The sequence below is a fragment of the Pituophis catenifer genome, unplaced genomic scaffold (assembly GCF_029215685.1).
Source record: "Pituophis catenifer annectens isolate HBS135680 unplaced genomic scaffold, rPitCat1.0.hap2 SCAF_6, whole genome shotgun sequence".
NCBI classification, from domain to species: Eukaryota; Metazoa; Chordata; class Lepidosauria; order Squamata; family Colubridae; genus Pituophis; species Pituophis catenifer.
The window spans coordinates 45,911,811-45,926,460 of record NW_027256886.1 but is presented as its reverse complement, the minus strand read 5'-3'; the positions used below and the strand labels follow the sequence as shown (position 1 = coordinate 45,926,460).

The following is a 14,650-nucleotide window of genomic DNA, read 5'->3' as shown; positions in this document are numbered from 1 at the left end:
TTCATTTTCATCCATTGTTTCTTATCTTGCCTTCTGGTGCTTTGGAAAATAGGTTGACCCCTTCTTCTTTGTGGCAGCCCCTCAAATATTGGAAGACTGCTATCATGTCATCATTAGTCCTTCTTTTCATTAGACTAGACAAACCCAATTCCTGCAAAAATAGAATAGGTACGGTAGTAGGAAATTGTTAAGAGGAGTTGAGATTTTAGTTTACTCCTATAACATTTCAGTATCATAAAAGGCTGATGTGAATGCTTTTTTAGCCAAATCATTTTTGGTAAGAGTCAAATGCCTTCTGAAACTAATTTGGATCTTTTGTCCACACTCTATGATTAAATCAATATGAACATTAGATGCATATATTTTCTGAGGAAATATATTACACGGGTCCTTCCAGTTTTCTTATATAATTTCATAGCTCAGTTTTCATTAATTTTTTAGGTTCTGGAACTACTATTGGACTTCCTGGACCACCTGGTCCTCCTGGTCAGCCAGGAACATCTTATGGTGATATCTTAACTTTGCTTCAAGGTGAGTCTTGTCATCCTATCATATCATTCTAAAAAATCATCCTCATAGTTGAACAGCTGAAGGATCTGCATATTAAGGTTGTTGTTTTTTCTTGATTTCAATACAATAACTACAGGTCCATTATCACCCACCTTGGATTGGTCATCGTGGATTCTTTCTCTGCAATTCAAACATCTAGGTTTCTGTTACTATAATTGAAGCAGGCAGCAGAAAATTCTCCATCTCAAGCAGCTCCATCTCATAGATATATAACATATTGCCAGAAAATAAATGATTTTAAGCCATATGTGAATGAACTATAAAAATGCTATCAGATATGGCATTTCCAGCATGGTATACATTTTTACAAGTTCCATAACCTCAGCACCAGGTCCTGAATATGAGGTCCTGAAATATTTACCATGTAGTAGATTCTTCTGTTCTATCCTCACTTCCTTAAATGAAAAACTCCAAAACCTTTCTGATCAGACTGCTTAATTTTGTTGGCACAGTAGCCCAAATTGGCAGCAGAGTTCTTTAAATTAGCGTTAGAAACTTGACTACCATAGTATAGGTGCTAAAATAATCTCTAACTATTATGCAGCAAAAAACCTCAACATCTAAAACAATTGTTAAAAAATGAAAAGTCCCATTTGTGTATGAGACAGCGTCATTTATTTTGCATCGTTATTATTAAGACCATTCCCCTTTAAAAAAAAATAAACACAGCAAAAATTTGTCTATCCATTACCCTATAGTCAGATATTGAATGGGACAGTAGAGCAGTGTTTTTATTTATAGGCAACAGTGATTTTGCCCTGGCTGGCAGATATGTAAATGAATATGAAGTGGTGTGCTTATATGTGGGCTGGAGAAGAGAGCAGGAAAAACAGTAAATCAGGTGCTAGTATTATTTACTTGCTTCCTTTATAATTTCAGATTCAGAGTTCAGAGGCATTGTGGGGCCACCTGGGCCTCCAGGCCCCCCCGGAAGATCAGGTAGCTCTGTTTCCACCCTTACTGCAGAGGATATCTCCACATACCTACAAAGTAAGAAAAGTTGATACATGCTGTATCAGTTTGGTTGGCTAGATCAGTGTTTTTCAAATTGGCAACTTTAAGATGTGTGGACTTCAATGTCTAGAATTCCCCAGCCAGAAAATTCCCAGTAGGCTAGCTGGGGAGTTCTAGTAGTTGAACTAGTGTTCCTGAAATCAAGATTTCGAATTATCAGGTTTAATGTGGTCCATCAGATCATTACCTCTGATGCAAAAGAATTAAAAGAGAAAGAATAAAAATTTGCTGAGGGAATTCTGGAAGCTGAAGTCTACCATCTTAAAAGTTGCCAAATTTGAAAAATGCTGGATTTAGATGATATGATATAAGGCTTCTGAAGAGCCTGTAAATTTTCTGTAACTTTACAGGGCAGATAAGATAATGTCTTAGGGATGGTGATAGCACAGAATTTGAGTGGTTAAAATGATCAAATAGCATAGTGGATGAATTAGTCTGAAAGTCTACTTGGGTTTCACTTAGATTTTTAAAAAGGTAAAAGCTGCACATAGAACTACATTGATATGTGTTTTAGGACAGATCTATCTTTCTAAGAATTATGACTGTCCTGATGTACAATAATATTTCATGTTATCATTATTTCAAGTGATAATTGATTTTTTTTTCTAGAAATTGTGCTTAGATGGATCTAGTACAACCCCATGTTGATTTTCCTTACCACCTCCAAACTGAATCAAAACATTTTAAGATAATTTTTAAAAATGAAATTTATTAAAATGTTGTGATATTGTTTAAGAAAAAAAAAAAGGCTTTGTGTATGTGCTTTCAAGTTAGCTTTTGACTTCTAGAAACTACCTGGACTAGTCCCTCCAATTTTCTAGGCACAATTTCAGAAATAATTTGCCATTGCCTATTTCCTGGAACTCAGAAAGAATGACTGGCCATCAGCTGTTTCACGTCTAGAATTCACTGTCTTCCGGTGTCTAGCCTGTCTTACCCACTACATCAAAGTAGTCCTCAATACCTCTTTAGCAAATATTTATATGAAAATTACATTCTGATAACATTATTGTGAAGAAATTCCTGTTTAATATCTGATTAAAATTAAGGCAATAAATTTGGAAAAACATGGTATACTTGCCTACTCAGAAGTAAATTCATTGTGTTCAGTAGGACATAATCCAGAATATGATTGATGTCATAGTAATGTGTTACCTCAGTATTCAATTGTTGTGAAACTCATTGAATTTGATACTCAACTCATTTTGACAGGAACATTTTGTCTGGGTACTTGTCATTTGTTTGATACTGAATGCACAAGCTAGAACTTGTCCGTGTTGGTTACCTCATGACTTGCTACCCTTTCCAGATGAAAGAAAGGGTGATGCATTAGTCACGCAATAGCTCTTGCCCTGTGCACATCTTCTTGCAGACTTATTTTAGCTTCTGTGCTCATTTTGTGCATTTTTGTGCTTTTTTTCCTCATCAGTACAGGTAAAATGAGGTTTTTGTTTTATTTAATCTAAGCATTTTTTAATTTTTACTTTATTTCTGATGTAAACTAATGATATACCACCCTATCTTTTTACGTATTGCCTTAAAAATGTGTGTTGTCTTTGGTTTGGGAATACATTAAATTTATTTACATTATTCCTTATGGGAAAATTTGTTTGGTACTCATCATTTTTGGCACTCATCATGCCTCCCAGGGATAATTAACAATGAGTACCACTGCATATAATAAATTCCACAGAATACAGTGGAATTTACTTCAGAGATATTTTCTTTATTACTGTGCTTTTAGAGTCCATGGCATAACATGGGAAAGAGAGAAGCAGAAACACAAAACAGGGAGCTAAATTTAAAGCTTTAATTGCTAGTCTTAAATAAACCTCATCTTAACTCTTATGAAAAATAAGATGCCTTATTTATTCTTTAATTTAATAATTTATTCTTTTTCCTTCAAGGTGTGGGATATTCCTTGGGTGCTGGTCCCCCTGGGCCACCAGGCCCCCGAGGCCCCCCAGGACCACCTGGCTTTTCAGGAACTGGCCTTATCTCTTCTGACTATGGAGTTTGGACTGACCAGTTCAGGAGTGAATTGATCCAATACCTTACAAGTAAGCATATACTCCTTCTGCAGTTTTATTTGCTGCACTTGAAAATTCAAGATTTGGACTTTATCCTGGTTCATGATCTGACTGAACTCGAGAGTTCTTTGGGGTTTCAAATCAGGTTCTTACATGGCAATTGCATTTATCCTAAATTTAGTTATTAAAACTTTATGTTTTGAAATGTTGAAATGTTGAAACATCCATAATTGTTCTTGGTCTTGATGATAGAAGTATCCTTTCTTCTTGATTTTCAACATCCTTCCAATACAAATGGTATATATTGCTTTGAATTCTTGATAGAGAAAATAAACAAGAATTCCACTTTAGTCTCAGATTCATGGTCTTCTCAGGAGAGATTATAACTATTGCATGGTATAGGGCAGGGATGGCTAACCTTTATGCCATCACGTGCCAGGAGGGGGGGCGGAGGGGTCGCACGTGTGTGTGCCCACACCCATAATTCTATGTGCCTTGATCCCGCGCATGTGACCTCCCCCCCACACTCCTCCTGCTCCTGGCATGCAATGGCCCATTTTTCTTTCTCACCTGGCTCCAGGGCCTCTCTAGGAGTCTGGGGAGGGCAAAAACGCCCTTCCCCACCCTGCCGAAGGTCCTCCAGAGGCTGAAAACAGCCCGTTTCCCTACTTCTGGTGGGCCCAGAAGACCCAAAAATCAGCTGGCGGAGCTGAGCTCACGTGCCCACTGATATGGCTACGTGTGCCACCTGTGGCACGTGTGCCATAGGTTTGCCATCACGGGTATCACTGTCTCCCATAACACCTACCTGACCAATTCAATCTTGCAGGGGGTGTTGTGCTCCAATGTCAGGACCCTGGAAGCAGGCCTTCTCTGTAGTAGCGCCTGCCTTCCGGAAAGAGGTTCCCTCTAAGATATGGAAGGGCCCCCAATCTGGTGTTTTTTAGAAGAGCCACAAAGAGTCAGAAGAAAGGATGTAGGCCCTTGTTCATCTGAAGTTACTCAATTATCTGGGATTTTCTAAATGTTTTGTGGACAATTCAGAATACCTCAATACAATTTTCCATCACTATAGAATAAGCAATCTATTGCATACAGTGGATTGTTTCACTTCTGATCTCTACTGTATATTTTTATTATTGTTGTTATATGTTCAGCTTCTCCTCTCAATTCTGTAAAACCATAGACCATCAGAATCTATGTTAATCGGTGTAGGCCTATTAATATGCACCATATGATTTGTAGGTGATGATGTACGTAGCTTCATCAGAGGACCACCTGGACCTCCAGGGCCACCTGGACCAAGAGAAGATGGCAGCTTTAGGGCCGAAAATTATAGAAGCTCTGTAAATTCAGAAGGAACATATGGCAGATCTGCAAGTTCTGGCTTATCATATGATGCATCATTAGCCACAGGAGAATCAAGCAGCAATTTATTCAGAAGCAATGGTGGATTAGGTGCAGATGAATCTTATGCTGGAACATTTGGAAGAGAAGGATCACAAATGAGTTTAATAGGCGCAAAAGGATCTTCTTATATGAGATCCTATGATGGATCACTGGATTACAATGAATTAGCATCCAGAGTCTCTGAAAACATACAGAGTAAGTACACAGTATATTCGTATTTCATCTGTGCCAACCTTGGGGAAATAGATGTAGTTTTAAACATAATGAATATTAATAACTAACGCTCATCGAATCATTGATAGGCAATGTTTTTGGCTATGGACTCAGAAATTGCATGTAGTGATCCCAAAATTTTCATTTTTTGTTGTCCTTTTGTAAAGTTTGGGAGATTAAATGGTGTGTGTCTGTGTGTGTTGAACCTTGCAGATTAGTTAACCATCTTGTCCACTGTTTTTTTATGGGGGGTGGGGTGGGGAGGAGCTGCTAAAAATACTGGAAATTGCATCTGAAGGTATGAACTGGGGCTGTAAATCACATGTGGCTCATAGGCCTCTTATTGCTGCACTAAATATGGGCCTTTAAAAAATTCCATGCCACCCTGAATATTTAATTCAGGATCAGTAGCCTGTGACTGTATGAAACTTCCGCCCCCCCCAGCGGAATTCGCCAGCACTCAGAGTTTATACTATAGAAATGGTTGGTGTTGAACAGCCAGATTTTAGCAATATGATTTTGGCCTTTCAGGGATGATTTTTAAAGATGGGAATGGCACTAGTTTACATCTGGGAGGCCTAAGATATGACTGGAAATACTTGGCCATACTCCTTCCAAATGATGTCACAGAAACACCAAATGGCTTTCTTCAAAAGATTGGGATGCTTAATTCCAATTTGAGGGGGCTACCCATCCCCCTCAAATGTTGCCCATCTCTGATTTCATAGAAAGCATTTTTGGAAAATGTTCAGCACATATTCCATTTCTGAATGGCAGTAAAACCAATGCAATGAAGGTGTAAAACAGTACCATAGAAGTATATGGTCACAACCAGGCTTAGGATTGTTTTCAGTACTGTACTTGTCCATATTTAATTCCCTAAGTCAGCGGTCCTCAATGTTTACGGTGTTGCGGCCTGGCTGAGGGAAAGAGAAGGGAACCGGGCCACATGAGCAGTGGGCTGGTGCGCATGCGCAGCTCCACTTTGTGCAAGCAGCAAGCCGGTGCACATGCATGTGCATACGGTGTGCCGCTTGAGCGGCCCTGTGCCAAATAAGCATGGCCCAGTAGTGGGTGGCGGCCTTGGGATGGGGAACCCTGTCCTAAGTATTTGCTCAAACTCGATTAAAGCTAATTCTGCAAATGAAGGCAGATTTGAGTGATTAGATTAGAAAAGCAAGTTTTTTTTCAAGAGTCAGCACACAACAAATTGTTTTTCAATAGAACCTACCAAAGGCTTAAATCTTTGGGTCATGTTATAAAATTATATCCCACATTGAGAATATAGGTCTCCTGCATGAGCGGGGGGGGGGAGGGGGGGCTGGACTAGTTGACCTCCAAGGTCTCTTCCAACTCTGTTACTCTTTAACAGTGGAAGAATACTGTTTCTTACATGGCATAAATTAAATAGGCATAGATTTTAAATCTTAATATAGTAGTAGGGTAGGGCAAAAGTCATTGTGTAGGATCTAAATTGTGGTCTTTGTGGGGGAATGTTACAGAATTTTTACGTCTGTTATCATTTCCAAAACTTTATGTAATTTCTGAAAGGATTGCAGTTATGCCTGTGGATCCCTAGCCTAATTCTAAGATAATGCTTGAGTTAATTATCAAGTTTGTAGAAAACAAAACATAAACAAAAAACAAAAAGCATGACAGGATTGCAAACACTGGAATGGATTGTTTCACTTTTATGGATACTGTTGAAGAACCAGAATTCTAAATTATTGGCTCTCGGTTTATAACAGCAGCAATTTATATAATTTATGGTATGTACTACTTACAATTGTTTTGGAAACTCACTTTACATACCAAGGCTTGCATTAAGACTTTACATCTTGTGTTTTTGTGTGTGTGTGTGTCATCAATCATTAGTGTCCATGCATGGAGAGCAATGATTCAACCTCACATTGAATATTTTGATAGAGATTTTAAGTCACTTATGTGCGTTTTCTGTGAGACTTTAGTGCAGCCTCTTATAATAGCACTCAAAATTATGACCAAGAGATGAATGCAATTCTTTAGAGGAGCAATGATAGTTCTCATTAATTTTATCTTTCTTTACAAGACTGGATGTGTTACAAATTTGGGTATGAATCAGCACAGTTGGTTAAGTGGTATTTCAAGGATCCCTCTATTAAAACAGCCTCATTCATTGCCATTTTTCTTCCCTGGTCCAATTCACTTTAGTGTAAAAGGCTTGTGTATCTTGGGCCCAAATCTTCTGCAAAATTATCTACATCTGTATAGCCCATCCTAAATGTTAGTTATTCAATGGGATATCTTTTGTATCAGAGGTGGATTTCAGCAGGTTCTGCCAGTTCTGGAGAACCGGTAGCGGAAATTTTGAGTAGTTCGAAGAACCGGTAGTAAAAATTCTGACTGGCCCTGCCCCCATCTATTCTCTGCCTCCCAAGTCCCAGCTGATCGGGAGGAAATGGGGATTTTGTAGTATCCTTCCCCTGGAGTGGGGTGGTAATGGAGATTTTACAGTATCCTTCCCATGCCACGCCGACTAAGCCATGAAACACCCACCAAGCCATGCCCACAGAACCGGTAGTAAGATTTTGAAACCCACCACTGTTATGTATGTCCCACCACAAATTTATCAACAGAAAAGGTCTAATTTTTCTGCACAAGGACCTATATTGTCAAATAAATTGCCACTGTGATTACCATTAGAGCTGAGGCTGGCCCCATTTAGGAAAAATCTTAAAATTTGTTTCTATACTCATTTAAGTATTTTAAAAGTTTTTTCCATTCTGCTTTATTGTGGTTTAAAATTGTATGTTATATTTTTTTTATCAGCAACCCAGACGTACATGAATGGGCAGCATACAAATTAATGAATAATGATAATAATTTAAAAAACAAATTTATTTCCCAGGCCGAGGCCTTCTTCAAGACATTTTCACTTATCATACACAAGGCCCACCTGGACCTCCTGGACCCCCTGGTATCAGCAAAGTGTTTGCATCCTATGGCAACATCACAGCAGACCTCATGGATTTCTTCAAAGGTAACTAATAATCTCTAATTTACTTCAGCCTTTTATATACCATTTCCTATTTCTTTTTCTTTTTTTATCTATATCAATATCTATATATGTAGAGTACCAAAACTGTGAATGGTAGAAGTAAAGGTTTGTCATAAATTTGATCTCTGGGCCTTTTTAAAAATAATATGAAACAGTATCAGAGAAAACTTGAATAGCTTACTTTGATTCAGCATAACAAAAAGGGCTGAAAGGGCTAATGGCACTTAACTCATAATAAAATAAAATAATAAAAGTAGTTCATTTGAAAGGGCCTGGTGGCTCAGCAGACTAAAAGCATTGTGATTAACACCAGCTGTTTGCAATTACTGTAAGTTCGAATCTCACCAGGCTCAAGGTTGACCCAGCCTTCCATCCTTTCTAAGGTAGGTAAAATGAGGACTCAGTTTGTGGGGGCAATAAACTGACTTTGTATAAATATACAAAAATATGAAGGCTATTGTTTAACACATTGTAAGCCGCCCTGAGTCTCCGGAGAAGGGTGGCATATAAATCAAATTTTTTAAAAAAATTGTTTCTGAAATACTTGCATAAATAGCACTTATTTTATATTTATAAGCAGGATATCTATAAATGCTGATTTGATTTTTTTCTACAGCTTATGGAACCATTCCAGGCCCACCTGGACCACAAGGACTGATGGGATACCCAGGACCTAAAGGTAATTTAGATGCCTCAATGGCAATCTTTAAGAAACAAGGCTCGCTTTCATGTGCAATGACGTTGCACCATTCAAATTAATCAACCAAAAGGTTGGAAAGTCAGACGATCTGTTTTTTAATCGATACTGCTAGGACCTACTGTCTGGAAGCAACTCAAAAGAATTGGATAAATGATTCATCTAGTTGAACATGTAATCTTTTCTTTGACCATATTGAAAGGAATTTTTCTGAAAGACTATATTTGCTTTTAGAAGGTGCAAGTGGAGATCTAGAACAAAATGCTTTGTAACTGGAATGTTCCTATTCAGGATTTAAACCCACTTAATCATATGTTTTTCTAGATGTGCCACTCTATATGCTCCTTCAACATTTGCTGGTCTTTGTTTTCCATCTATGCTTCATATTCTGCTCAGCATGCTCTCTTGTCATTAGGAATTTTGGGGGAAGCTATGGATTAAAAAATAAAGGTGTTTCCCCTAAGAGTTTCTCTGAGTGTGCCAGTACTTTATGCTTGTTCCTTGGGAAGGCCTTTTGGCCCTCAATTCTGTAGGCACATAAATGCCTTCACTTTTGACTTTATTCACCCTTAGAGAAAATGGTAACATTTATTTCAATTTAGCATGTATATTAAACTTAGTTGACCTTGCAGGTATTACTGGTTTGGCCATAACGGCCTTTACTTATGTTCTCTTTCTTTTACTAAAAATATAAAAACAAAGCAAAATCACATGCACCAAAAGTAAAGCAACTTCTACACCATGGGTGTCAAACTCACTGTCAGCATTCTGATGCTGCCATAAAAAGACGAGGCTTGACTTTTCACCTACTTATTTCTTTGTAGATAATATCCCCTAGGAGATGGGATGGTGGGGGGAACATTCCTGTGGGGTGAGATCAGAAGCTGGGGAGACTGACTTGGAAGATGGCCAATGCGAAGATGAGAATTGGGGAATGGAAAGGGAAGGGTTTGGGGGTCAGAGGGTTAGTATCGGCTACGACGAAGTCAGGGTTAGATCTGTCGTACTCAATAAATGGAATATTTCAGCAAAGATTAATTGCTTGGGAGTGCAATTTATTTGAGATGACATCGGAACCTGACACTCACATGACATTGTGACATTTTTTTTGCCTTTGCGGACCCGGGGTGGGCGTGGCCTGCGCGTAATGCATCTGGCCCGCAGGGCACCATTTTGACATCCCATCCCTGTTCTACACAAATATGAAAGCATTTTCTCCTGTATTTAATGTTGTTTAAAACATAACCTGTTGCTTATAATTTTTAATACTAATACTGTTTTTAATGCTAAAAATTGGTTCATTCTGGCTGTTTGTAGTTAGGCAGATATTATCAATGAAATGCTGATAATCTCATGCATAAAGTAATTCATGATTTGCATAATTGAAAACTGCTGGAAAGTTTGGAGACAGAAAGGGAAACGAGTGAAACATTTTTCAGTTTGCTTGATACCTTCATACGAAAATGGCTGGGAATGTTCTTGGGACAAGGAATTGGAAAGTCTATGATTGGTTAACCTTTGAATTTGTTAAACAGTTTAACAAATGTCTTTTAAAAAGACCTTTTTTAAAGAAAGGTCAAATGTCCCTAGATTCATTACATTATTTGATTCCTCCCCCCTTTATTCTTTTAGGTGATACTGGATCAATGGGCCCACCAGGCCCCCAAGGACCAAGAGGGCCAAAAGGTGAAAAAGGTATGATATGATCTTTAAATAAACAGAAGCATAATGTAAACCCATGATCAAAAAGTTTTAATAATAATTTGAGATTTATAATCCTCTGAACTATTAATGTTGTGTGAGCAATTCCTTTCATAACTTTCAGAGATCTATAATATAGGCAATAACTATGATACTATCTATCTACTGCATATATTAGATCCAAATAATAGGGAAAATCAGATTAGCATAAGCATTTGTGAGGAGAGGGTGGCAAATGTGATGACAAAGCGTGTGAAATCACAACCCAAACCTCATGACTTACATTCTTGGGTCTATTAGGATGGAAGTGTATGTGGGTGGGATATGTGACATATCACGTTTTCTCTTTTCATCATTGTGGTTAATAGCAGAGGCATCTCTACATGGCAGGACAATAACTCCATTTTGGATTTTTATAAATTAATTCTTTTGCTCCTTCTGTCTCCATCAGGTGATTCAGTGTATAGTGGTCGAAGGAGAAGACGAAGTACAAGAGCCTAAACTAAGAACACGAATTAGGGCACAGATTATCCCAAATATTGTTGATTTTTTTTTAATGCCAAAAGAGATGAAACACCAATGGCTATTGACTTTCACTAAAGAAACATCAATCTGCTACAAAGACTTGGTATTTGGGAATTATTTTGCTAACATGTTCTCTTATGTCTAGATTCCGGATGACTTTCAGACGTTTGTAGTTAGCCACTTGTTATAATTCTATGTTAATTAGGAGATCTATCATTGAAATATGAGGATTTTATATTTGCATAGCCTGCCCAATTAATCTTATTATCCAGACACATCTGAATTCCTTCAGATAAATACTAGAACATTTTTTGAAACATTTAAAAAAATGTTTCATTTTGAAAATGAATGAAAAAATTAAAGATGTGTGCTTTATCTAGCAGGGGATGTATCTAACAGTGCTGCATTTAAGATAGGGGCTAAAATCAAAATATTGCTAGCAGGATGTATAAAACATGTTATACTTTATATATTTATCCATTCTTTCAAACCCTGTTAACTGCACTGTGAAGAATCTTGGAATTAATGATATTTAAGCATTTTTATTAGAATTGATACAAAAAAGTTTGCTATGATTTTTTAATCACATGAAATCCCTTTTTAATATCAAGCTTTCCCATTAGATCTCATATATATTCTAGCCTTTGGTTTCTACTAAAATTAAAATAGTGTGTTGTTCTGACATGGTTAGGAGAGAAGTTTGTAAGTTAACTATTGACTTGTTTTGGTGCTTTCAAGTCAGTCTTGACTCCTGGAAAATACATGGACAAGTCCCAGCAGTTTTCTTGGCAACATTCTCAGCGGTGGTTTGCCACGGCCTTCTCCCTAGGGCTGAGAGTGAGTAGTCTAGTTTCTCAACATCCAGTCTGGTACCTTTACCCACAACATCAAACTGGTTCTCATAATAGTAACTATGGTAGTACAATTTCATATTGAGTTCAGTATCATGTCCTTCAAAATGGAATAATCTTACTTAAAAACACTTCTACCTTAACAATGAACACCTCAAGCTTTTTTCAATAAGCATATACAATCCCAATTAATTTCATCATAGAATTATATGCACAAAATAGGTAAAGGACCTAAGCATATTTATCAGTAAAATTTATTTTCATATAGCTTCAAATTGGTCAACTTGACAATTGCTTATGCTTATGTGACATCAAGTCATTGCCAATTCTTAATAATCATTTTGTGCTTGGTAACGAAAGGATACAGGTGTAGATGATTAACACCAATGCTAGATTGCCCATTTACAGATTGCAAGTGGCTAAGTGACTAATCTCCAGTTTTCTCCATATGATGACCATTTTTTTTTGCGCCTCAAACCAGATATTTCTTTTAAAAAGGAATAGAGGCCATATTCCAGCAGTTTGTCTTGACAACTGGCAAGCCATATTTGCAGTTAAAATTTGGATTAGCAGGCTGCCCATTTCTGAAATTACCCTAAACATCAAGTACAAATCCTTAAGTCTATTAAATACTTTTCTGAACTTATCATTATCATGGAAAATGAATTCCATTTTTTTAAATTGAAGTACTGGTTTTTATTCAGAATAAAATGAATAACTTGTAACTAAAATCCAGGCGTGGGGGTTCGTTGTGGAATTTTGAAACGAGAATCCGTTTGAGCTATTTGTCATAGAAGTAGCGCTGTGCTTTAATTCAAATGTTATTTGTAAATGAAAGATTTGTTTTTTAAAAAATAAAGTTACTTTAAGATTCTGTAGTGTGTTTTCTCTCAAAACCAAGCAGGATACAATCATAAAAGGAAGCAAAATTGGATTAACTCTTAATTTACATTTTAACTGATCTAATTGACATTTACTTAATGTATTCCACAATTAACAAGCTGTATCTGAGTAAACAGTAATTAATACTAATTGATCAGGAGCAAACATTTTTCAGTAAAGAGTTTGAAGCAGAGATATCACTGTCACAATATTAGAAATCATTATCATTAGAATTGATGATTTATGGATTTGCTGATCTAAAAGGGTTGAATATGGGAAAAAAAGAACCGTTTTATAACTTTAAAGAGGGAAGAGAGATAAATAATTTTTAGCTCAAGTCCTACTTCTTTAATCTTTTTTTCTACTTGCACTTTTTTAAAAAAAATAAAAATTCATTGTCTATATATTTTCATGTTTATCTTTTACATACTGTATGTGTAAATCATTAATAAAAAGTATTTTTTTAAAAAAAAATCATTATCTAGGTATGAAGTAACAATGTCATGAGGATCATCTAGCAGCTTTAGAGGGCAGCAATAGAAAATGTATTCTTAGACCAACTCAAGAGCTGGTTATACTTTTTTTTTTATACATCTCTGAGCGTCAAAACCTCAGTGAGGCTTCTTTAGGATTTTCCTGCTCATCTATCTTTGGAAAGGGCTAACTGGAAAGAAATGATCAAAAGAACACAGTATCTGATTATTTATTATTCAAACATCAAAAAGAAAAAGCTAGTTGACTGGGGTCTCATGATTGGACACCTTCCTTAGAACACGTTGCAAGCAAAAACACAGCAAGAGCTTAATAACTGTTTATTACATATGGTACCACCATTCCAACTTGTTCTCTGGGAATGCAGTGGCACATATGGGGTTTTTCTCCCTATGCCTATGATTGAGCTGAGAGAGATTCTATCTATCTTAGTGAGGCAAAACTGACAATTTGCCATTGAGACACAGAAACTTATGAACCGGAAGGGATTTCATTATGACAACCACACCATCCCCTTACTCAATGCCGGAATCGGATTAATTTCCCTAACAGGTGGCTAGCTAACTCCAAGACAGCATAATTTCTTGCTGTTCTTGGCAGATTGTTCTACTATTAGTGGTTTTTATGATGAGACATTCTTCCTAATTGGCCCAAATCAGACAATTTCTAGTACCTTAGTAGCAATTTGTTCCAGCTTCTCTCATCCATTCTAGAGGGAGATGCCCAGAAATGGGATATTCTAAATATGTCTAACTAGTACAATATAGAATGGAACAATTACTATGGCCTGGATGAAATCCTTCTATTTATTTAGTCCATGATAGGATAAGCATAGAGTAAGCACTGCTTACTCATATTCAGTTGCAGGTCCATTAGTACTTCTTGATTCTTCTCCCAAGGCCTGCTCCTATCTGATTCTTTTCTATGCAGACACCGATTCTTATATTTATCACAGTTGATCATCACTCTATTGTGTGTGTGTGTGTCTTTGAGTCAGTGTTGAATCCTGTCAACTTCCTGGATTAATCCCTGCAGTTTTCTTTTCAGGTTTTTCAAAAGTTATTTGCCACCGTCTCCTTCTTAGGGCTGACAGTGACTGGCCCAGGTGGCTTTGTGCCTAAAACAGGACTTGAACTCCGAGTTTCTAACCTGATGCCTTAATGACTACACCAAATTACCTCTGTTCATGAACTATATTCATGAATATATTCTACTAGTTACAATATAA

General features: G+C 37.0%; 1 protein-coding gene across 1 annotated transcript in view; it reads left to right on the top strand.

The window, feature by feature from the left end:
- COL17A1 (collagen type XVII alpha 1 chain) overlaps positions 1-11,696 on the top strand; it is a 65,271-nt gene extending 53,575 nt beyond the window's left edge. Inside the window, exons 48-55 of the mRNA XM_070944983.1 lie at positions 442-531; positions 1,450-1,560; positions 3,492-3,644; positions 4,860-5,219; positions 8,125-8,256; positions 8,891-8,953; positions 10,604-10,666; positions 11,124-11,696. Coding sequence (XP_070801084.1) covers positions 442-531; positions 1,450-1,560; positions 3,492-3,644; positions 4,860-5,219; positions 8,125-8,256; positions 8,891-8,953; positions 10,604-10,666; positions 11,124-11,173 — 1,022 coding nt within the window. The 3' untranslated portion in view covers positions 11,174-11,696. The remainder of the gene's footprint in view (positions 1-441; positions 532-1,449; positions 1,561-3,491; positions 3,645-4,859; positions 5,220-8,124; positions 8,257-8,890; positions 8,954-10,603; positions 10,667-11,123) is intronic.
- Positions 11,697-14,650: the final 2,954 nt, after the last annotated feature.